Consider the following 25808-nt stretch of genomic DNA (forward strand, 5'->3'; position numbering starts at 1 on the left):
GGAGCCTCCTCTTTGTAGGATCCATCTTTCTTTTTTTGCAGAGAAATCTTTACACTTTGTTGTGCTGAATAACGATGACAAGAATTCTCATTTGCTGTAGGTTTGGCATTATGAATAATGTGGAAATAGTTTGTTATTGTCATTTAGCTATTTTGCATCTCAGAATGAGGAAAAATCCTAACTTGCCTAGTACGGCTGGAAGGGATTTCTGCCCCAGAGGACAAAGGTTCTTGGAACAGGAAGCGGGAGCATCAGTTTCTGCCAGAACAGGAACAGGTAAAAGAATAAGGTTGAGCGGAACCAAACCAGGTCACGGAGGATGTTAGCAACTATTGCATAGCCAAGAGCTCCTCAGCCTGGGCCATTTCTGGCCTTGCACAGAACCAAAGCAGCTGCCGTCTTTTAAATAAGAGGGTAGGATAATTACTGGTATTAAGCAGCACATGGTTTAAAGGATTGCTAGATCAAATTTTATACATAGGCATCAGAAGGCCATCTACTTACCCCATTTTAGGTAGGGTCTTTTGTAGGGGAGGGGGGAAGAAATGCAGTGACTGTGTTTTGAATGCTAAACAAGGAATGAAGACTTTATCACTGAAATTGCTACAAATGCTATATATGCATAGAATGCAAGGCAGTAAATGGGATTGGATGCTGATTATATCACACCATTCAGAGTGTTTTTTAAACAATTATAATATAATTAAACATTAATTCATGCAGAAGAGAAAAGGAAGAAGTCTTGTTGAAGCCACAGAGAAAGTAAACCTGTCCTATGGACAGCCGCTGACATGCTTTTTTCTCTCACTTCTGTAGTGAGGTACAGAGAATTCTAAATATATGCCTAAAATCTTTATTTTCCTCTATAAAAGATAGCTTATGTGCAATAAGGTGATTTGTGAATGCCATGGCATATCATTTTGAAAGTTTTATGTGGGGCTGTTTGAGACTCTCCTGGGAAGACGGGGAGGGGCACAACCAAGAGATGCTGGGTCAGCAGCACACACTCATTTGCGCATGGTTGGAAGGAGGGATTTCACAGGAAATGGAAGTTGTTAGACCTTCTATCTGCAGTGCTGATTATGTATTTCCTATACGGCCTGGAAAAGACACCAATTCACTGGGAATAATTTCTCAAGGTTAGCAAACACCAGATACTACATTTGTTCCACAGCTTTTTAAGGGTTTTTTTCAGAAGGCAGAGGAAGTGTGTTACAGTAGTTGAACTCCCATCTCATCATATTTTTTAGGTTTTCTAGCTATATTTTTCCAGACATTTCCTCATACACCACCTCTGAACCTTTGTTTTAAAAGGCTTATGCTGTCACCTGGATAGGTGGGAGAGCATTTTTAACCAGTGACTATTCTGTTGACCTGCATCTAAACCAACAATTATGGACAACAAAATATGTTCTAATAAGAAGTACCATCTTCTAAAAAAGGCTTAGCACAAAGGATAGCTTGAATGCTTGGCTCCACTAGTGCAGTAAAATTGCGTCTGACATCTGTTTAATACAACTACATGGAGCTTAAAAGTGAAGGGCAAGCCTGAGGATTCAAGCTGATGGAAACCTGCTGCCAATGCAGTGTGTGTGCTCATGTAGTTTATTAATCTTGTCAGTTGTTATTACCTTTTTATCTGGATCCTGTTAACTTAGGATTTGTATGTAACTCATGGAAAAGATCCGCTTTTGCTTTCTTTGTTCAGATATGAGAACTCTGTTGGCATGAGTCTTCAAAGGCATTAAGTCAGTAGCATCATGGAAATTTGGCTATGTTTTGAGCACTTGAGTAGCTATAAAAATTAGACTAGGTTATTTTAACAGGCTATTGTTCCACATCTTTATTTCTATGGTTTTTTTGCTTTTTTTCTTTTTATAACTTTCAAGTCATTTAAAGCTACTTTGCTTTTATTCCAAAGTTCAGTAAAATCTGTTAGTGTCCTGGTTTCAGCTGGAATATAGTTAATCTTCTTTGTAGTAGCTGGTATAGTGCTGTGTTTAGATTTAGTATGAGAATAATGTTGATAACACACTGATGTTTTAGTTGTTGCTAAGTAGTGCTTACGCTAGTCAAGGACTTTTTCAGCTTCCCGTGTTCTGCCAGGTGCATAACAAGCTGGGAGGGGCCACATCTAAGGCAGCTGAACCAAACTGGCCGAAGGGATATTCTATACTATATGATGTCATGCTCAGTATATAAACTGCGGGGAGTTGGCCGGGGGGCAGTGATAGCTGTTAGGGGACTGGCTGGGCGTTGGTCAGTGGGTGGTGAGCGGTTGCATCACTTATTTTTCCTCGGTTTTGTTTTTCTCTCTTGTTGTTTTCCATTAATAATATCAATAATAATAATAACAACACTATCAATAATAATTTATTCCAATTGTTAAGCTGTTTTTATCTCAACCCATGAGTTTTCTTACTTTTGCTCTTTAGACTCTCACCCCCATCCCATCGGGAGGGTGGGGAGGGTGAGCGAGCGGCTGTGTGGTGCTTGTTTGCTGACTGAGGCTAAACCACACCACTTACTCTGTGGGATTTTGTAATTTCAGCATTAGCTGTCCACCAGATATATCAACAGTACAGAGAAACACAATCCAAACAGCTGAGCCTTTGCTTATGGAAGAGTATCACTCTGTAACAGACAACTTATCTTAGCTTTATTTTCTTAGAGCAAAATGAAAGAACTAAATATGTTAATGCAGTAGAGAACAAAATAGTAGAAGACATTGATTTGACCCTCTGTTTTTTTTATTGCTTTATTGCTCTGATTCAGTTACATCTTTTTGGATGACCTCTTTGCTGTGGACCCTTGGCAAGTGTTCTACTGTCATCTAATCTTTATGTTTCCTCCCTTGACCCTCCTGACAGGAATAGACAGTTACACTCACATGTCCTAAGGCAAAGCAATGATCAGCACCCATCCAGGGTTCCAGAAAGTTCTTCACTTCAGAATCTCACTACATTCATTCTGACTATCTTTATAATCTTCCCTTTGTGAGCCCTCCACTCTCATCTTGATATTATTCTGGGGACCAAAGTCATGCCTTCATCTCTTACTATCAAAAACATTTTTATCTTGTGCAATGTGTAAGATCATTTTATTACCACTTGCAGTACTTGAAGATAGTCAGCGTTGTTTTGGTTTTTGTTGCTGTTATGCAATATTATGTAAGAAGAAGCTTAGTAATGATTTACTGAATTACTTTTTATGTATTTGTAAATGACCCTCTCATATTTTGTGCCAATAGTCCATATAGTTCATTATTACCAGTAATATCCTACATAATATTCTACCTTTAGCCACTTTCAGTCTGTTTTCAAGGCTGTCTTAACAAGAAAATTACTTAAAGTCTTTCTCGGGTTTGATTTGTCAAGGTTTTTAATGTGAAAATGAAATCGTTTTTTTCACAGCCCACACAGGGGCTCTGTAAACAGTGCTATTCCCTGCACTCCACCTCCAGCTCAGAAGCATCAGGTGTCTCATCACTGGGAGCTCCTTTCAGGGTGACACTCAGGTCTGGCAAGTTAAGCCAATAGTACCTCACCCACACTGTTAATAACTTGGATGGAAGCCTGCAAGATAGAAAATGAACTGGGGAAAACATGGATTTGATGTCCCTAGATATTCTGAGATTGTGATTGTCTGTTAACGTCATATGATACTCCATCTAAGACCATGCAGCTTACATGTGAAATGCTTTCCAGACACACACAAGGAACCACAACTTGCCTCCAAAAGATTACCGTCTAGAATCTGGTTCCTTTTCTTTGATTTAATACTGTAAAAAGCATGTTTTAGAAATGGGAAGATATTTTAAGCTGTACACTTCATTTCAATCATTCTTTGAAGTTGCAGTCTCTTAGTTTTAACCAGTATCAGCAATACATCACTCCTGATATCACACATTATTTACTGTGTGATATAAGTGAACGCTCTTATTTAACTGTAGCCAGACCATATTGTCTTTCATAATACCACATTTTAAATCATCTAAATGTCTTTCAGGGCAAAAAGAATTAAACTATTACCTCATTACTTGGGTTAGAAGACCAAGGAAGACTTTAGAAGGTGCAAAATTTGAGGAACTTCTAAAAAATCTCACTAAGTCCAAATTTCCATCTTTTGCAGCTTAACATCCTAGGAAGACGTTCCCTTAGGGTTCTAGCATTTTTACAGCCCTCACGACAGAGAGCTGGTTCTTGGTTTCAGGCTTGATTCTGCACCGTTTCATGCACACGTTCCTTTGAATTCAAGGTTTGTCCTGCAGCATTGGCCTTCATGTACAAAAATACTTATTATTTCAAAAAAGTAGAGGTTTCTCAGAAAAGGCTGGCAGCTGTACTGAGAATGTAGTTTCCCTTCATAAACAAAGCTGATTAGTGGTATGCTGTATTTATTGCTGCCTGCAATGTAATTCACTGTAGCAGGGATGCTAATGGAAAGAGGGAGACATCTGGAAGTGCTGCTGAAACACTGTCCTCAGCATCATCTGAAGATATTTACTCATTGAACATCAAGGTGTGTGTGTGTGTTGTACAGTCTCTTATTTCATTTTGATTCATTTCTAGTCATAGACTTCCAAGGACCAACAGTAGTGAGAAATGGCTCCTCTGTATTTTGGTAGTCCACTGATGTCATGTAACCTAACTGATACTCAGTATAAACCCTGAGCTTTGCTTCTCATGATGCACGACATTTCCTGAGTTCCACTTCATTGAAACTTTCATGCTTTTTCATAGTATTTGTTAAAGACATTCTGGTATTTTTTTTAAACTTAAATTTCCTTAGGTTTACAAATCATTTCTTTGTCGGTGCGATGATGAAGATAAACCTGATATTCTTCCATAACAGATCCTTTGAGAAATTTATTTTGGATATTGTATTGCAAAGTGTATTCTTACAACTGAAAAATCTCTGATTAAGTCAGCAGGAGCTTTTGTGGACACTCGTGAGCTAGTTTTGATGCAGTCAGCCTAGGTAATGATAGTAGTGTAATTCTGCCAGGCTAGAGCCCAAGTATGAAGTACTCAGCCTCTCTGGAAAGCTGGGTGAATAATGGGACAGCTAGCCTGAGCTGACCTCTGTGCTTCTTTGGCTGCACTTTGTCAGAACTCGAGCTAGCTTCTTTAAAGCTGACCTTGGCAGGCTGATGTACACTATGGTCTCACTGTGTCTTCGCACCTTTAAGTGCAGTAAAGGCCCGTCTTTGCTATGGCTTGCTGCTGTAAACACATTTCTCAAGTGCCAGATTTGTCACAAAAAAAATGGGGTGATTTCCTTTCAGGAAATCTTAAACTTAAGAATGTCAACAGCAAAACTCTTATTCATTCCTACAGGGATGGGAGGTCACCCTGCAAACGGGTAACTCATGTTTCTGCATCTCTTAGCAAGTGTAACGCATCTAGGAAAACTTCACGTGAACCGCCTCTGTATCCCAATGGCAGTCAGGAAGGGATCTGCTTATGTTAAGCCTCTTTCCTTCTAAACTAATGGGACTGAAAAAAGTACGTTTCTATGGCCTTGTGCTTGATAAGGAAATGAACTCAGAGGATGAATTTGCGTGAGCCCAAAAGGTTGGCCATTTCCTCTGATACTTTGAAGATGAAAGAGACAAAAGAAAAATAGCGTGATTCTGCCTGACAAACTAAAACCATATTGATTAGGGTATTTTCACAGTTAAATGTTGAAGAACTTGGTACGGACTACACTGTGTGTATCCGTTACTGAAAACAGGGCAATTGCTTCACTCAAAAGTGAACACATCCAGTTGTTGATTAGCTACAATACCAGAACTGATGGCTTGTTTATCCAAATGTTACAAATTCTCTGGGTTTCAGTTTTCCTTTTGCGGTAGCTGTTGCCTCTGCTATATAAATGTGGTTACCAAAATGTGGTAACTATATAAATGAGGGATAAAGCCTTTGGTGATGCTGATGCAAAATATGCAAACAACTTCAGCTAAACATAGCTTTAATATGGTTTTGTTATATAAATGTCAACTTGAAATTAAATGTTATGGAAACATTTCTTTTATCTTTATGGACTGTACCAGCTGCACAGTTACAGTTTTCTCAAGTAGAGTTTACATTTATGATGTTGTTTAAATCTATCACATACATTCAACATGCACAGAAGAATTCTTTAAAAGCAAGCTGTTTGCATTTGTGCAGTAATTACTGACAGTCCAGCTTCAGTCTTCTCATATGCAAGAGAAGTTTGTGCTGACTCCAGGGAGACCAGGAGTCACTGAAGCTGGTAGCAGCAGTTTGATTTTTCTAGAGACTAATGAGCTCAAGGCTTCTTATACATGTGTGTTGCAGGACTCGCACTGTATCATAATTTTGAAAATCGTGGGCAAATTTCACACTCTATTAGCCACTTAGATGATTTTTTCTCCCTAGGATATTTTGCAATGCCATTTTAAAGATTGCGTTTTAGCCCTTATTTTTCTCCACACATCTGATTTGAGGCTTACCTAATAACTGGTATAATAAGAAAAATGGCAATTTTAAATTGTATTGTCCCAACCGACTCCTCTTATCAGGCAGGTTGCAAATACATTTTAAAACAGTAGAGTCCTTTTATGTGATAACAATATGTTATTGTCTCTGTGGTGCAAAGTGTAAATATTAGGTACTGTACATGCAGTTAAAGCATTAGACTAGCTCAGCCTCATAGTGTAAGCTGTCTCCAGTCAACAAATCTGGTCATGAAGCTACAGAAGCAGGCAGACAGAGATTATTCCAGGCGCATCACCCCACTGTGAGTCATGAAAAATAGACACCAGCGTTCTTTAACACTGCCAGCCTGCTTGGCCTGACATAGGCTGGGTTCAGTGGTCATTAGATTAGAATTTGGAAGTTAGAGCTCATTTCTGTCTGTATCTTCCCTAGTTCCTGAAAAAAAAATTTATTCTGTACCCACATATAATAAGGATTTATGAAGTCAAGATGCAAACAGAGCAGATGAACAGAAATGGTGATTAACTGCCTCTCAGAATGCCACACAGAAGTGTCATCGGCACAATTATTAAGGAGTATGTTCAGGCAAACAAATTAAAAGATACATCTTCACAGAGCTCCTACTTAAAGTTTGTAAATCATTCACAGTTTGTGTGTGCATGCTACGAATACACATGGGCTCCAAAACTGCGATTAGGCGGCCTGATAGCAGCACAGTCTGTCCAGGTCCACAGCCTGAGCCCCTGCACCCCAGCCTGCTGGGAAGGAACCGGCTTACATCCTCCACAGGGCCTTCCCTTGGCATCTGCTGCTGGCCACTGCTGCAAGGGCTGGATAGGCTTTCGGCTGGTCCACTGTGATCATCTGGACAGTGAATAACAAAGCACTTCATTGCAAAATTTGTTCCATGACAAAGCAGACTTGCATGGACTTTCATGACTGACTTTACATTTTTTTGAAATTCAGAAAAAATCAAACTATTTAAAGAAACTTTGAGGGGGTCCATTTAGCTGTTTGTTGATGCACATTCAACCAGCCAAAGGCTTCTTGAGACAACGGGCAAAAGGCTGTAATAAGAGAGCAAAACTGAAAATATGGGAACAAATCAAAATTGCCCATTTACTTTCAGTCTTTATACATGTTTTCTGTCTAAAGCATTCTCATTTTATTTTTTCCTGCTATTGTGAAATTGAATTTTTCAGAAGAAGCTTTGATAATACTGTCATGTCCTCAGCAAGATGATGAGAAGTGAAACATAGGCATAAGTGCTTCAGTTGACAGCAACCAAGTGAGAGGTTTTGGAGTTTTTTCTTTTTGTCCATGAAGCAAAATCAGCCAAATACTTTTGGTTCCCCCCGCCCTCTGAAGCAAAGGGCTGTGACAACCACTAGGGACAGGCTACTTGATGCATGCAAGACAGATGTCTAAAATAGTACCAAAAAAGCTTTCTTAGATGCCTGCAGTTCACTTCTTGTTACTTACTGGACATCAAGTGGGTCAACCTGAGGTTGGGAAAAAGTATTCCTGCAGTTCAAGTTGTCAGGAACTCAGAAGGTATTTTGGACTTTCTTAGCAGCCATGCCATGGTCTGCCCATTGCAGTCATGTGGTCCTTCCTATATGGTGCTTGTAGCTGCAGGGCCCAGAATGGACTGTGCTCTTTCCATGTCCTGAAGGCATGGAAAAGTTCAGTCTCCTGAAGCACAGCATTGGCTGGTACCATTCAGAAGCCTGGCTAAGTGAGCTCATGGTCACTCCCAGTCATAAGCTCTAAAAAATATGTGAATATTAATTTTACAAAGTAATTGCCTCTGTTTACCTACACACTTATAAAAGTACTACAGCTACTGCTGGAAATGTGTGCATTACAGCACGCCGGCTGAAGTGGCCTTTTCGTCTTTCACATAAATCCTGTAGGTATCTCATTACAAATCCCCATTCTTCATCTAAAGCTGAAACAGCTAATACGGTGGGCAGGTGCAGCTGGGTCATGGCCACAGGTGGAAGAAACACATCGTGGAAAGACAGAACATAGCGTGGTAAAGAGGTGATGAATACATTTCCAAATGTGCTGTACTACTGGGCATCTGAATCCGTGCCTGGGCATTTAATTACTGGCTTGAGCCTCAGAAGTGCTTGACAGGCAAACTGGGACTCCTGAATATGTCTGCCCCTCAGAACAGCTACTCAGAGTTTCTGTATCTGAAAATACCACCTAATAGCTGGGAAATCCTTCAGTGCTGAGCAAGAGATAATAATTTATATTATCAGGAGACCATTAACATGAATCTTGGTTTTTTACTTCAGTGGTCCAGGTTTGGTGGTATTTTTTGCATTTTCAGTAATATAAAAACCCTCTGACAAACTAAAAGGAGTATTAACAAGTAGGTTGAGTTATATACAAAGTAAACCATGTCTATCATTATAGTAAAAGCAGCATTTTAGCTTGGGTTACAGGCAAAATAACCCGCAAAATAGCAGGAAAGAGACTGCCAAGAATAGCAATCTGGATAATGAAGATACTACAGAGAACTGTAAGAGTATTTTAGATTGAGAGGCCTTGATATCTGACCTCAGTGCTTCAGTGTTAGGTTTGCAGATCTTCAACCAAAAGGTACGAACTAAGTGAGCTTATTGAGGTAAGGAGGCAATAGCTGTAAGAGATTAGCAGCAGGAGGATGAGAATGCAAACCATCCCATCATCCCAGCCCAACAATCCCACTTGCTCTTAATCTTGTAGATTGAGTGATGCAGCCTGGTGGTCTGATAAAAAAAAAAAAAAAAAAAAAAAGAAATCTGGTGATTATACTTTGAGAAGTAATGTGATACTGTGTTTCTTACATAAGAATTGCAACTTGATATTACAAAAAAAATTGTAACTGTGTGGGCAGTCGGGTGTTGTACCAGGCTGCCCAGAGAGGCTGTGGAGCCTCCTTCCCTGCAGATATTTGTCACTCAACTGGATATGGCCCTGAGCAAGCTGACGCAATTGAACTTGCTTTCAGCAGGGGGTTGGACAAGATAACCGCTGGAAGTTCTTTCCAGGCAATGTGAGACTGTGATTTTTATGAATTCCCTTTGTAGAAGAAGCCAGTGGAACTTTAGTTTTGTTAAAGATTAATGTGATGATTTTAACAGATTCTTGGTTATTTATTTGCCTGTGATGATTGTCTGAGCTCAGTGGTGCTCTGGGCATACTGCAAAATTATTTAGTTCATACAGTTTTATAGGAAGGTTTGACTAAATGATCTTGTTAAGTTGAAAAGGGTTTCTGTTGCTTTGATATATTGGTTGTTTGGGTTACTTTTTCATCTGTGTGTTCTCATATGGCTGGATGGATACTATTGCATGATTTTCCAGTTAAATCAAGATGCCTAGTCCTGCTCAGCATTTATTCTTTAAATCTACATAAATAAATGTTCATAACAGGTCACAAAATGTATGAAAAGAAAAAGGTTCAGCTAGCAGAACTTGTTTTTTACAGACAAATATATACAACATTTTTGGCTCACCCTGAATCCACTCTTACGCTTGTCAAGTTTCCAGAGCAATTAGGAGACAGGCAGACATGCATCTCTGCTGGAAGGAGGAAAACACTGCTCCCACTACAAGGAGGTGCAGTCAGCTGGTGTATCTCACCTAAGAAGGATTCCTGGCTCTGTGAGCGCTCTGTTTGGGTACCATATGTAGCTTAAGTCACTCCTAGCCTAGGAAGGACCAATTCTCAACTCTCACAAGCTTTCCACATATACTTGAGTTAACTTTTTGAAGACAGTTAAGCATTTTAGACTCTCATAGACTCAGAATTTGAAAAAGCCCTACAATGCCTATATAATTTTCAATGTGAATCTCTATGAATTGTAGAAGGCCAAAATATCATGTATCTCTGCTCCACATTGTAAATATAGGGAAACAACACTACTGTGTCTCTTGATGGAGTTGCCTGGACCAAGTACACTGAAGGCTGTAAGATGCAGGTGGTGGGAGTCATAGAGGTACAGGAGAGAGATGTTCCCCTAGCACTCGCACAGCCAGGAATCATTCTTAGTTGAGATACACCAAGTAACTGCACCTCCTTGTAGTGTGAGGGGTATTTTTCTCCTTCCAGCAGAGGTGCATGTCTGCCTGTCTCCTAGATGTGGGAAATTACTTTCCTGTTCACTAGGATGTTCTTGCAAATACTGAAGGCAAGCACTTTGTATAGTGAAACTCCAGAAAGCTGACTTTAACTGTGTGGTTAACAAAGGGATCTCCAGGGTTCCTCCAACCTTGAAGCATACCCTCAGTGTTTGGAAGTATGTACTCACCATCATCTCTGATTAAACTAAGCACATAGATCATAGAATCATAGAACAGTTTGGGTTAGAAGGGACCTTTAAAGACCATCTAGTCCAACCCCCCTGCCATGGGCAGGGACATCTTCCACTAGATCAGATTGCTCAAAGTCCCATCCAATTGGACCTTCAGCCCTTGAGTAAGTGCTTATAGGATCACCATCTGTGAAAGAAAACTGATCTGCTAAAGTAAAATCCATATAAAGTTATCTCTGTGCATATAAGATGTCTTAAAAATGCAAACTTATTTCACACTAATTTCTGAGCATGATAATTTTGGCAAAGAGTGCAAGCCAGTGTAAGATAAAATGTTGGAAAGTAAAAGCACCTTCATGTGTTGTTTCAAACAGACAAGCAGCAGCTTTAATGTGTTTAAGAAGCTCAAAGGGCAAGTTTTTCCCCATATGGAAAATAAGCCATCACTTTGTGTATTTAACATTCTGCATAAGCATAATAGTTGTTCCAGAACCTTTGCAACTCAGCGTTCAGTAAAATAACTCATTATCAAAACAGAAATATTATTGTTGCCAAAGCAATGTATAAGCATACCATTGGCACACAGAAGCCAACTTCCTCACAAGCATCCCAGGAGGGGCAGGTCATGCTGTGAGCGCACAAGATGCTGCCCTTTCATGCTGCTGCGTGCAGCCACTGCTGGTGTGCTTAGCAGCAGTACATTGTAGGGACTTCAGAAGATCTTGTTTGATGCACGGAACAAATTATGTAGCCCTCTTTCCAATTGCAGTGATTATGAGATAAAAGACCCTGAAAAATAGAGGAAAATGAGTCACATCATTGGGCTTTGACTGGAGAGACTCAGACAGAATAAAGCCTTATTTTGAAAAGTGTTACATCTTGCTTTAGGTCACTGCGAGAGTTGTTCTGTTCTCAAAGCAGTGTGTGATGTAAAACCACAGGCTGTCTGTTGTACCCACCTCAGCAAGGCTTAGTGCTTGACAAAGTGTATATCTGCTCTTTGCTTTTAAACATTAAGAAACTTAAAGCATACAAGGAAATAGGTGAACCCCCCAACACACACACACACACACACACACACACACAGAGATTTGAGACTTTGTGCTCCTTTCACGTCAATATCATGGATGAGCATAGAACCCCATGGAGAGAGAAGGTAAGTGTTGCTATAAATACATTAAACCCAGGAAAGTCTCATCGTCATTTGAACCCTTCAAGATGGGATTCTTCTTTTGCAATCTGACATGCTTCTGCCATCAGGTCCTGGTCTGTTAGTACTGCTGCCTAACAACAAAAAGGGCACTTCAGATTCCAGAAAGTGCAGAACTCATTTAGGCTAAGGAAGACTAACGGTGTGGTATAAACTGAACACCCTCGAGCTAAAGTTCAGCGATTGATTTTTAGAAGTAAGTTTAATAGTAACAATGCATTATGTTGGAAAAATATTCTGTGTTCCATCTATATCCTTGTTTACTGCTGGGAGAAAACTATAGGAAATTAACAGGATTTTCTTTGCACTGGTGATATCTATGAGTCAGCTCATAATTCGCAACAAAAGCCATACTTCCACTGAAGTAAACTGTAAGGTTTCAGTAAAGACCAAAACCCAGCTAATAGTTAATATGAATAAATTAAATTAGAGAAAGAAGACCTAGAACTTGGTACCATTATGACATTATTCTGCCAAGTTTAATGAGCCCTGGCATTTATAGCTGCTTAGACTTCTGTGGTAGCTGTGAGGGGTGTTGGGGCTATAAGGTAGCCTGGTCTTTTAAACACTGTTGCTATGCTTACCATTTTTTGAAATTCTGTCATGAATTTCTGCCATGGTTTTGTTCAGGACAGACTTACTTTTTCATCCTTATTCTCCTGAATGGAGTGTTTAAAAATCTTATTCTGTATTTCATTATATTAAAAGGTGATAAATTGTTCCTGTCTTAATCAACCTGCTGAATGAAGGCATCATACAGTGAGCAGATTAACTGGTATTTGTAATTTTTAATCATTTTGTACCATTCCTCCCACAGCCATCACAGGTCGATATAGTGGTGGGGTACAATACACATCAATTACACTCAGGAACTCTGATGTTTCCACTTAAAATACATTTTTCTATTTTAAAAATGTGTGGTTTATTGTCTTTTCCAGTATTCTGGTAACATGTGAGACTTAGTAGTATTTACTGATAGCAAATAAATTGGAATCCCTGTGCAAAACCAAGTATTCCATAGGTTCTGCATCAATATCATGAAAGTGAAAGTTGCTACCATAATAATTGTGTTATTTTGCAGTCTGGAAAGCTATTTTTGGAGGATTTGTGGGTACTACTTTGTTCACATGTCTGGAATAATAAAAAATTGTAGAGGTTTATAAGGGTTATAAGGGTTACTAAGAGGCCTTCTTGAGCGATACGATGAAGAGGAGTTCCTTTTACTTATGTACTGCAGCAGTGTATTTGCTTGACTATATCTGAATGATTCTTTCCCCTGAAGAACTCCTTTTATTCTCTGTGTTACTGGCCAAACAACACTGAAAAAATAATTTTAAAACTGAAGCAAAAATCCAATATACAATACTGGAGAGAAATAGGATAAATAAGGAGGTTGATTTATGTTCCAGAGCTCTTCAATAGGATGGAATATTTTAGGTGAAAATGCACAGGTGATCCTTGGGTGCTGCCTACAGTATCAGCCTACCATAATACTGTTGATATAGTTGTCTTAATCCCAAATCTGCAAGTAGTTTAATCCCAAATTTTTTATTAAAATATGCCAAACATACACCTGAATTTGAATCAGTAAATTTTCAGTAGACTTTGCCTCTGCCCTTACCTTCAGTTGAAACATAAAACAATACTGAAATGTCCTCATTGATCATAAATTACAGTTGATATTTCAAATATGCTCTTTTGATAGTACTTGGGTATGGACTTAAGTATAATAATGGTTTCTCAACACAGTAACTTGACATCCAGAAGTACCTATCCATAGTAAAAGATCTACTAACAAGTCCAGAGAAAAATTTCATCCAGATACATGCTAGCTCCCAGACCATACCCAAGAATTGTCTAGGAAAGCATTACTTAACCCAGGCCAAAAGGATGCCAGTGGCAGTACTTACAATTAAATGATGTAGACCATCAGGAGCCGTCAGGAGTAACGGTGCCATTCCCTGGCACACTGTGATTTACTAGGGGTCTAGCTGAGTCACACTGAGTAGGATTAACTCCAGAGGCTAAGTTAGACAGGCTTTTTTCCCCAGCCCGGTATGGTTTCTACTTAGTTTTAGCTGCCAAAGCTGTGGCACTGTTGGCCACTGATGGACGATTAGATAATAAAGGTGAGTGATGTCTGGCCCCATTACAATCAATCATGCCTTAGCATCAGCAGAGCCAGAGCTGCACTCCCAGCAAAGAGGAGACTGTTACTCATGGCATAAAAAATACCCAGCAGTCCTGCCATTCTTCTGTCCTTTTGATTTTACTCTCTTAAAAAAAACTCCAAATGTGGTAGTGGCAGTATTTCTATCTTAAAATATGAAGACCTGAAAGGCTGATTTTGAAGTGCATTATGCTGGTGATTACCAGAACACATTTCTTTCTTACACATTGTTGTGGTCTAACCCCAGGTGGCAACTACCCCTGACCCAGCGCTCGCTGCGTAACACTCCCCATTGATGCAATGGGGGAGAAAATTAGAAGAGGAAAAGTAAGAAAAGTCATGGGTTGAGATAAAGACAGTTTAATGGGTAAAGTAAAAGCTGCACACACAATCAAAGCAAAGCAAGGAATTCAATCCCTACTTCCCATGGGCAGGCAGGTGTTCAGCCATCTCCAGGAAAGCAGGGCTCCATCGTGCGTAATGGTTACTTGGGAAGACAAATGCCATCACTCCAAACATCTCCCCTTTCGTTCTTCTTCCCCCAGCTTTATATACTGAGTGTGATGTCGTATGGTGTGGGATATGCCTTTGGTCAGTTGGGCTCAGCTGTCCCAGCTGTGCCCCCTCCCAACTCCTTGTGCACCCCCAGCCTCCTCACTGGTGGGGTGGGGTGAGAAGCAGAAAAGGCCTTCACTCTGTGTAAGCGCTGCTCAGCAATAGCAAAAGCACCTCTCTATTATCAACACTGTTTCCAGCACAAATCTAAAACACAGCCCCACAACAGCTACTATGAAGAAGAAAAACTCTATCCCAGCCAAAACCAGCACAATGTCTACATCTTTCTTATATTAAGGATTATTTTTCTAGTTAGCAAGAGATCTGAGTTCAGTGTGTTAGCAAACATTTTTACAGAAAAAGGTTGTTTAAGTATTTTCCTTTGCCCCAGATGGTGGACAAATGATTTTCTAAACAAGATTATGCAGTGGTTTTTGTTTCTCCAGCTTAATACTGTAATTCTTTTAATTTTCCCCATTGCATTATAATAAAGTTTTTATCTCAGTTTTGTATGTGTTCTAACAAACTATATAAATGCTGCAACCAATGCTCAGTGATAAATACAACATAATTTCTATTATTTTAAATTAATTTTCTTGGGAAATAACTGTGGTGAAACAAAGGTTGCTAGGTGAGCTACCAGACTTGTCTTTGAGAGTTAGGGCTATTTGATGCAAAATACAGGAAAAAATATCTACATAACTGTCTAAATACAGATCTTTTACTAAATTAAGCACTCACAGTTGAAAATTTTGGTCTACAAAAAGACCTACTCTTCAGGAATGACTAAAGGAGCGTTTTGTCATTTTTTCAGAGGTCTGAGGCACCTGTAAGTGCAAACAAGGATCCTGGGATGCAAATCAGTACCACGCTTCCCAATCTTTACAATAATTAACATCTGGAAGAACACATGCTTTATTATTTTTGTGTAAAAAATGTCTCCTGTTGAAGCCCATGTGTCCTGGTTTCAGCTGGGGTAGAGTTAAATTTCTTCATAGTAGCTAGTATGAGACTATGTTTTGGATTTTTGCTGGAAACAGTGGTGATAATGCGGAGATGTTTTAGTTGCTGCTAAGTAGCGCTTACACTGGTCAAGGACTTTTTCAGCTCCCCATGCTCTGCAGGATGCACAAGAAACTGGGAGGGGGCACAGCTGGGACAGCTGACCCCAACTGACCAATGGGATATTCCATACCATGTGACGTCATGCTCAGTATATAAAGCTGGGGGAAGAAGAAGGAAAGGGGGACAGTTGGAGTGATGGTGTTTGTCTTCCCAAGTAACCGTTACGCGTGATGGAGCCCTGCTACCCTGGAGGTGGCTGAACCCCTGCCTGCCCATGGGAAGCAGTGAATGAATTCCTTGTTTTGCTTTGCTTCCACGCGCAGCTCTTGCTTTACCTATTAAACTGTCTTTATCTCAAACCATGACTTTTCTCACTTTTACTCTTCTGATTCTCTCCCCTGTCCCACCGGGGGGAGGGGAGAGCAAGCAGCTGCGTGGTGCTTGGTTGCTGACTGGGCCTAAGCCATGACACCATGAAAACCTTTTGGAAAATATCTGGGTCACAAGTATATCTGAGTGTTAAACCCATCAGAATAAGCATAACTTGTTTTGTTTCCTTCTAAGCGGATGTGCTTACTCAAAAAATACGATACCTGCTTTATAGATCCCTGGAGAAATTTACCTTGATGGGTTGGGTTTTTTGTCTATGATGGAATGGGTTATCAAATGTGCATTTAATGACACTTTGATTGGTGTCCCGTAGGTACCTGAGCTATTTCATTTGCTTGATTTTGATTACATCTCCTGTTATAGCCTTTTCATTTGTTTGTCAATATAAGCCAAATACAATCATTTAGCAGACACTGCTAAAAATATCACATCTTAAAAATATGACAGAAGAGGCCAATTTAGGTTGACAACAATTTTTTTGACACTGCAGACTTAAACTCTTACAACCTTGATGAACTGTTCTAATTCTTAGAATGAATAAACATCCTGTAGGGGGATGAAAAATAAAAGATTGTTTGAATAAAATTTATTCATCAAAGCCTGACAAAACTCACCTTTCTAAACAAATGGCTGCAGCAGCAAGTTCAGTTCTTAAAAAAATTCAGACATGAAATTCAGTTCAAATTTATGTATTTATGAAAAAGATAACAATTAATCCAAAGCAAGAATATGTAAAAAGCTGGGTTTGCTGCAATTTTTTTTAATCCAAAAATTGCTTTTAAAGTTTCCTATCCAGCCTATTTTCACACCTTAAGACAATGAGGTCTTCATACTCCACCTCTCCATGGCCAGGTTTTTATTATTTCTGGGTAGAATGGCGTGCGGCATCAAGCCCTTAACGTGTTACGCTCTTCCACTTGAAGTAAACTTTGAAGTGCAAGTCATTTTAAAGAAAGCCTACAGGAGAAATTTATGAGCTTTTTCTATGGGAGAGCGCTTATTCTCCATGCAGCTTTTGTCAAACATTCTTAACAAATTGTAATAACCTTTGTCATATCTCATTTTCTTGCATAAACAAGTCACATTGAAACTATAAATGATGGAAAATCTAATCCACGTGGCTTGCACTATCAAAACTGTTAAACTGTATTCTTTTCTACCATGTCAGGCAGTGCATTATCTGTTTTATAGAAACGTTGAAAAGATTACTTTTTAAGGGAGATACCACAGGACTTCTGTAAATGTCCTCTGCATGCCTGCCCTAGCCAACATTTTCACTTTCAGTTCTTCCTGAAGCTAGGAAAATGCTCCAGCATTTGTTTCTCTGCATCCTGTTGGAAAGGATGCTTCCACCCACCTCCAGGAACTGCCTGCTCAGAGACACCAGGAGGCACACTGAGGCTGATGGGAGCTGTCAGGTTTCTGCTGCCTTCCTGTCTTGAGTATGCACATCTCCTCCAGGATGGAACACGGTGAACCAGGTCTCAGTCTATCAATAGGCATACTTTCTGCCCTACAGGAATTTAGTGCCTTGCAAATCGTGTGTATCTGTAACAGTAACTCCTAGTCCAGGAGGTGCTTTTTTTTCTCTGTGCCCATCAGCTCCATGGCACAGAGAAGCTGTGAAGTCTCCCTTTCTCACACACCAAGCGGGGTGAGAGTGCTGACAGCATCTGGCCGAGGTAGGGACCTCGTGTAGGGGAACCCAATTATCAAATATCTGTCTCTGTGCCTTTTGTGAGAACTCTTCACCAAAACTAATAGTCCCAATGAAAGTATTACAGTGTCATGAATGGCCATCTCTTTCCTTTCTTTCTTTACAGGGTTTGTACTGGATATTGTATTCACTTACCTAAACCTGTAATGGATCTATTCATCCTATACCTCCAGTATAATCTTCAGCACATCTATTTATCTCGTGCCCCACACGGATTTTATGCATTCAAGAATTAAAAGGTCATTTAAAGGTGATACTTGAGTACTCAACCCAGCAAGATCCTGATCACTGTTAAGAAAACATGGGCACTGCTCCTGGCTGTGGGAAGGAATTACTTCTGGAGGGGCTTTAATAGCTTCTTTGTAGACTCAGACCTTGTGAATGCAAGCAACTTTCTAAAAGTTTGCAAGCAACTGCATTAGTTCTGACTTTTGTAGCAGTGGGAGAAGTAAGAGATACTTGCTGGTCATAGATAAGGTTAGCAGAAGCTTTCAAACATTTTCTACCTTCCGTACAAAATCCAGGAAAATGGCACTGCCAATGGTTTGCAAACAGTTTTGGTCATAATCCTGAATGTCCCTGGGGATTAAATCAGACCTCAAATAATACTGGAACATAACTCTGGTGGTCTAATTACTTAATTATGTCACTTTAGGAGTGATACCTTTTTATAATTTACAGAAGAGGTCATAAAACTGTTTGCAGATGTTTAACTTTTGATTATTTTAATTCTAGCAGTAAATAATGTAGCAAAATAGCATTTAAAGATCTTCCCTGAGTGTATTTTTTATGCTTATGATATTCCCTGAGTAACTTTTTAACAATTGCTTTAAGCTGAACATCCTCTTCGATATGAACAGCCCTTAAATTTTACTATAGTAAAACTCTGTTGAAAATTAAATAAATGGGGAATTGGTAGTTCCTAATTAACCAGTAAAAAAAGTTTATGAGAGGCAGATTGAATAAATATCAAAGCTTCTGAGTTATATTATCTTTCATAAATTGGCTTTTCTCCAATTAGTGTATGCTTTCAGAAGCAGAGGAATAAGATGAAAGGATCTGCATCAAAACTGATTACTGCTGAAACGAAATGGAAGTTGCTGCTTTTGATAAAATACAAGACTATGCCAGTGCTTGCATAATTTTATGGGAAGTTACCGCCTAAGGCATATGTTTTACTGTCTGATACTGAATGCATGAGGAAAGACCATCTGGTTTTTTCAGCCTGGACAAATATATGATCCAGATTGAACCACAAGAGGCCAAATATATTTGCTTTGTGTTTTGCTTTGTACTACTCTCTACCTACAGCAGCCTCTTCTTGTATAGCATGTATCATAGCACACAGTTCAAACGCTGGCATTCAAAAAGACTTTTTCCTCTATTGATGGTTATAAAATGACTATCCAGGGCTTAATGCAATCCTCTACACTTCACCTCTCATTCGAGAAATAGTTCATGATAGGCAAGAAGGACTTCTGATACACTTCGACCACTGCAGCATTTGAACCTTAGGATTTATTTCTGCTGGACAGATCCTTGTTTAATGTCCAGCCAGGTGAAAGGCATTATTGTATCCCCAGTGCCTTCAGTTCTTGCTGGGGAAAAGAGAGGTGCTTTCATTGTGTGGCCTGAGTAAACAGATTAAATTAAAAAAGGTAAAAAGTGAATCCTGACTATCGGTTACTTTGAAGAAAAGTACGTCAGTGGTAAGTAAACTACAGAAAATATTCCAGAACACTTAATACTTTTACTTTTCTTACTAGTGTTCTGTTCTACAGCACCTAAAAGTATGCTTTTAGTTTTGCAGGGCTAATAGGACTGGGTTTCTCCCCTCCCCCAAAGTGCTTACAGTCTAATTTTAGGCATAATATGCTGAGTGGCAGTAAAAAAACTGTTCAGTGTTGGAGGGAGGAGTGAGGGATAGAGGGGCAAGATTTGAGTGTGTGGGTGGATAAATGCAAACATTTTTCTTTTGTTCTTTAATAATAATAATAATTAATAACAATGCTCCATTCCTTGCAGAGTTTCTGGAAAAAATGAGAACAAAAGGTTATAGAGGTTTGGAAAAATATCTCTCCAAGACTATTCTTATGTATTGCTGTGAGGATTGTTTCTGCTTTTCATGGATAATCTGCAGAACTATGTCTACCAGGTGGTAATCTGAACTGCACCTGGCTTTCCTGAATATTTACCTTTATTTTGATTAATACACTGCTTAACTGAACTAGTTCCCTCTCCTGACTCACTTTTCCCATCTATCGTGAATCAACACTTTGCCCACAGTGATCTTCTAAATCACAGTCCCAAGGAACTACGGCAAAGCAAGTGGTGGGTGTGAGGAGGATGGTTTTGTGACTGCAGGACTGGGCTGGGACTTAAAAGGTTCAGGTTTATTCCACATATAAAGAATTTCCATGGAGCCTTAGGCAAGTCCCTTACCTTTTCTGTGCCGTGGTCTCCAGCTGTGATATGGTAACAACAAGCTTTTTTTTTCCTGCTGCGTCTGTTTTCTGTAATTGTGCTATAAGAGATCTCTTCCAAGTGAAAACTTGTGTTGTGTGTTTGGCAAGACCCAGTACAACTGGGCCTCCAATTTAGTTGGTATTACTGGCATACAACTAAACAAGAACAATTTTTAATACCTAAAGGCAAAGGAAGCAAGAAAATGTCATTTTAACTGATTCAGGACTAAAGAAATTCAGCAAAAGGAAATTACATCCTTCTACCGTAAATTCTTAGTCACTTCTTAATTTTATTTTGCCCTCCATGCAAGCCTTAACGAGAAGAAACCACATTTATGCCTATTCCAGTAGGATGTAATTATAGGGGGTTTGTATCTGAAGACTGTAGCAGCTGAAACTACCTGTAATGTTCTGGGAGATTTTCCTTTTTAAAAACAATGGGGGCAAGGGAACAAAAATTGCTCACAAGGTGGATTTTTGTCACTTGAATGAGTTTTTTATGAAACGTTTAAACTTATATATGCTGATCTTTATCTTTCTTTACTCTGGAAGATAGATTTTTTTTCCAATGGTATGTGCCAGAGACTCCCTTTACCCTCCTGGATACTATTTTACTTACAGTTCTTGGTAGAGCTTATATGCAAGCTCTTACCAGATTTGATTTTCAGAGTAGAACTTCTCCCCAGCAGTTGTGATACGCTACAAAACGTGCCTCCAATGTCTTATCACATCACATGTCAGATTTTCTGCTAGAAATTCTGAAGAAATGGACTTATATTTTTGTCTGATGTACTGGATATATTACAGCACTACTATATTAGAGCACCCTGGAAAGTCCGTATGTTATAAGGGAAAGAGCAATTTTAGGTCCTGAAGCACAAGTGGGGGCAGATGCAATAATACATCAGTGTCTGTATCCAGTAGTTAGAATCATAAAATAATTTAGGTTGGAAAAGTCGTCTTCAGGTCATCTAGTCCAACCTCCTGCTCAAAGTGGAGCTCACTTCAATGTCAGACCAGGGCCTTTTCCAGCTAAGTTCTGAAATCTCCAGGGACAGAGATTTCACAGCCTCGCTAGGCAACTTGTTTTGGTGCTGAATCACCTTCATTCTCACTTTTTTCCCTTATAGCTTATCATAAGTTCTTTCCTGCAAATTGTGTCCTCTCTGCCTCAGCTGCTTGCTGTGTCTTTGGAATTCCTGTGTTGGTGAATAGAAACACCATATTGAAAAACATATGTACCCTCTACATAGATCGGTAGTTTCTATGCTTTTTCCTTTTGTCCCTGGAAGAGATCTGAGTCCCTTTTGTATCAGGAAGGAACCATTTGCACTTTCTTGCAGGTATATATCTGCATTAGTTGCAGTACCTATTCATGTTGCGTTAGAGCATCTGGCTAACAAGAGTCTTAGTAATTAAGACAAAAGCCAAAGGCCTGCCCTTTTTGGGCTGACTCATTGCCCAGCATGACTGACAAGTGTTTTAAGAAGGAAATTAGAAAAACATTGATAGAATCAGTTATTACTACTTGCAAAGTCCAGTTCAAGTGCTAGAACTTAAAGTGTAAAACATGCACCACCTCGCCCTCCCTTGCTGCTGATTAGTCAGTTCATGGTGTTGTGGGTTAAATCAACTTCTCTTCTTATTTGTTTCATAGGTGGTTTCACCAGCACAGCAGCCTTATTACTGGCAGTGCAGTACAATAGGAAAGGATATTCCTTATCATCCATAATATAGGCCTCAGAACAATACCAGCTCTGCAGGCTCATGTCTGTACACACCGTATGTGCTGTATGCTGTAAGGATCAGAAATGCAGAATTTCTGCAGTGGTACCGAGTGTTTGCATCTTCCTCGCAAAGGGATTTAGCAGCATGTTGGTGCTTTGCTTTGCCTGTGTGTATTCGTCAGTACCATGAAACATGCAAGTTCATGCAAGCTCAAAATTGCAGTCATGTTTTCCCGATTATAATCGCCTGACTTGTGTAAGACTTTCTTGATTCACTCCTTTGTTTTAACTTCTTCAATGGATTGTGTAATGTTAAGTTTGTTCCTAGAATGGAGCCTGGTCATTTAGGGCAGTGATGCCATAACTCAGCTACCCCGCAGCTTCTGGTAGTTTGTACATGAAGTGTGTTGCTCAGAAGAAAGTTAAGTCATAGCAGCTAGGGGCAATATGCATCTTAGCTCTTCGATAATCTTATAGAGCAGGTATCTGTGATCAACTGTGAGAGAAATGATTTTTCAGTCTGGGGAGAGGGCTCTCCCATTGGTGATCTTTCTTTAAAACCACTAAAAGTATGTGGGCTGCATAAAGGTACAGGATTGCAATACCAAAAATAGTGTCTGTGTATATTGGGTCATTTCTCCAAGAAAATCTGTTTCTTGTGTTTGTTTCCATTAATTCTACCAGTACTGCTCAGAAGCAAGTGGATTTAGTAGCAGGCTATTCTAATGTCTTTGATGAACTAAGTTAAGCAGCAGTTGAATTCCCTCCTATTAATGAAGACTGTTGATTGATAGTCTTCTCTTAATGTTGGTGAAGTAGGGTCAATATAGATACTGGATCAGGGCTCTGAAAAATATTAACAATTATTAATATTCTTTCTTTTTCAGTTTTCTCCTTGTGTTTGGTTGCTTGATTTTGTCCGTGTTTTCTACTATTCCTGAACACACAAAACTTGCCTCTGGTTCTCTCTTCATTTTGGTAAGTGAAACTTCTAAATACAAGCTTTACAGATACTTTTATATACACTCGAAACCTCTCCCTTACCATGGAGAAAACAGTATAATTCCTGACTGCTTTAAGAAATCAGACTTTTCATCACAATGATGAAAAAATAATAAAATAGAGGATTCCACCATCTTTTTCTTTAAAAACAGGTAGGGTATTGTATGAAAGTGTTAATAAAGTACTGTATTACATCCTCTTCTTTGCTTGAGAATTGCTGTGTTTTATTACTGATAGTTTTTCTACTGCAGTTTGGCAGTGACGGAGCATGAAAGACCTTGATACTGCTGACGCCATTTATAAAGTCCGTATGTAGTAAGAGGCACTTACACTTAAAATAAGAAATAATTTTGGTATCTTAGATACCAATTTGTGCTACCTATTGGTAGATACTGACATTTTAGTGGCAGTTGCTACAGTAGGATATGGCAGTTTCGTTATTTCTTCATAATAAGTGCTTTTGTATTATGTTTCTCTCTCCTTTTTCCCTTCCGAGGTAGATATAAATGCCTTTAATCCCTAGAAGTGCTTAATATTTTTCGTACATTGTATGGATGCCCCTTTATTAATCTGCTTCTTGATGGGCCATTTAGTTTTGCAAGTGATGGCCTGAGGATAGGCAGTAGTGATCATTAAAATGTCACTATATACCCAGAGTTACTATGGTTATTTCAGTTCCACATATACAACAGGCTGGGGCTCGTTAGGTAGCGCCTGGGGTGAAGTAACTGTTGAGAAATGCCAACATTTTAATTGTCATCACTGTATATATCCAAAAGCCCTGGTCTTCAGAACAGCTCCCTAATTAATTATGGCATGAGCAGGACAATAAGCATAATTATGGTGTATGCTATGACTCTACAGCAAAATGTGCTACTGCATCAAGATACCTGAACTAAATGTCCGGAGCTGGCTAGGTGCAGAAGGGTGGTGCTCTGCTCCATCTTATGGTTTCTTATTAGGGCTAGTTAGGGAGAGCCATGCTAAATGCAGTATTTTGCTTCCTAGCCATATCAGCCCTTTTTCTTGAGAAAAGATCAGGTGGCATTAAACCAGCTAAAATGGATCAGATTTAATCCTATACGCATACCTGGTCCTATTATTTACATATCTGAACAACACTTTTCAAATGGAGGTTTATCTGAATGTTCTGCAACTAGCTATATTATTGCAATTACTACACTAATTGCTAAGATTTTCTGGTATAGAAAACAGGAAGATTCGATTAGCCTGAAAATACCCCATTTCTAATAGCAGGTGCTTTTGTGACAAGTAATCTGTTTCCCAGTACGCTTATGCAAATTGGTTGTAGAAATGCCATTTGTTCTGACATAAAATATGCATTTCCCATGAGCCACATATTTGTTGATTGTGTTGCTACGCTTACCGCCACTAATTCCTCAGCTGGCTGATAAACACATTCCCTGTGCTTTGCCATGGCTCACCCAGGAGCCTGAATGTGGAGGAGCTCTGAAAAGTCCTTGGTTTGCTCCCACCAGCAGGCAGAGGTGCAACGAGCTCCACTAGCCGATACTTTTCTGTGAGGGTGACAGAGCAGTGGCACAGGCTGCCCAGGGAGGTTGTGGAGTCTCCTTCCCTGGAAATATTGAAAACCCACCTGGACGCGTTCCTGTGCCCCCTGCTCTAGGTGTGCCTGCTCAAGCAGGGGTGTTGGACAAGATGATCTCCAGAGGTCCCTTCCAACCCCCACCATTCTGTGATTCTGTGATACACAAGTCCTTGTAGAGGTGTCCATCAGCAGAGTGGAGCTTCTGAGGGTCTGCAGTGGGAAACTGCAGCACTTTCTGCTACTATGGCTTCAAAGGTGGACTTTGTCCATCTTAACATTTCTGATTGTACATCCTGTGGCATCCTCTGAACACAGAAATGGCCTTAAGGAGGAAGAGGGTGGATGGTTAATCCTCGAAGCATCAATAGTAGCTTGGTCCAACATTTCTATGCTGTAGCCTAGTGTGTTCAGCAAACCCTTGGCAGGAATAAATCTAGTGATGACGAATTTTACAGCTCCTGCTGTGGGTCTCTAATGGAGAAAAATATAAACACAGCTAAGTATGAAGTTCCAGAAACAGGCTAAAGCTGACTGGTTTGTTCCAGTTTGCTGATGCATAATTTGCTCCTTCTCTGCATACTGAATCATTAGCTGATATTAGCAGTGTTATCAAAGCAGGCTTTTGCAACCACAAACCAAGAGAAAAATACATTTCTACATTAACTCAGGAGCAGTTGTTTTGGCTGTGCCAACACATGACTGCAGTCACTAGAGTTTTCGCAACCTTTGTGATTCACACAACTCTCACAAATGTGTCCTTTAGTAGACAGTTGTATTAACTATCAGAGATCTGGTTTAATACTGTTTTGCTTCGTGCTCAAGATGGAAGATATATGTTTATTTTCTAATGAAGTAACATACAAGTACAACAATCCATAGAGCTGCCTTCTGGGTGTCTGTGAACTGTTTGCTTCTCATATTTGTTCCAGATGGTCCCCCCTGCAGCCATGTTAATTGGCTAAAAAGCTAATGTAATGTTCCTTCAACTTAATACCTGAGCTGCTGCCTGCACTGGCACCTGTGGCTTTTGACATATTGCAGCTATTCGCAGTTACAAAGGGAGGTTAAAGAGGGAAGTGTAGATGAGGTTAGAAAACCTTTCCCTCCTTCTCAGAAAGGCCAGAGGAGCTGAGAAGATTATTGGTCTGCAATCAGTCAATTCCA

The 25808-nt window shown here is 39.6% G+C and overlaps 1 protein-coding gene across 1 annotated transcript in view; it reads left to right on the forward strand.

Annotated features, from left to right (window-relative positions):
- The window catches only part of KCNQ5 (potassium voltage-gated channel subfamily Q member 5), a 302261-nt gene that overhangs the window by 188828 nt on the left and 87625 nt on the right, over nt 1-25808 (forward strand). The window contains exon 2 of the mRNA XM_075087083.1: nt 22960-23050. Coding sequence (XP_074943184.1) covers nt 22960-23050 — 91 coding nt within the window. The remainder of the gene's footprint in view (nt 1-22959; nt 23051-25808) is intronic.

This window comes from Phalacrocorax aristotelis, chromosome 3 (genome assembly GCF_949628215.1).
Source record: "Phalacrocorax aristotelis chromosome 3, bGulAri2.1, whole genome shotgun sequence".
Taxonomy (NCBI): domain Eukaryota; kingdom Metazoa; phylum Chordata; class Aves; order Suliformes; family Phalacrocoracidae; genus Phalacrocorax; species Phalacrocorax aristotelis.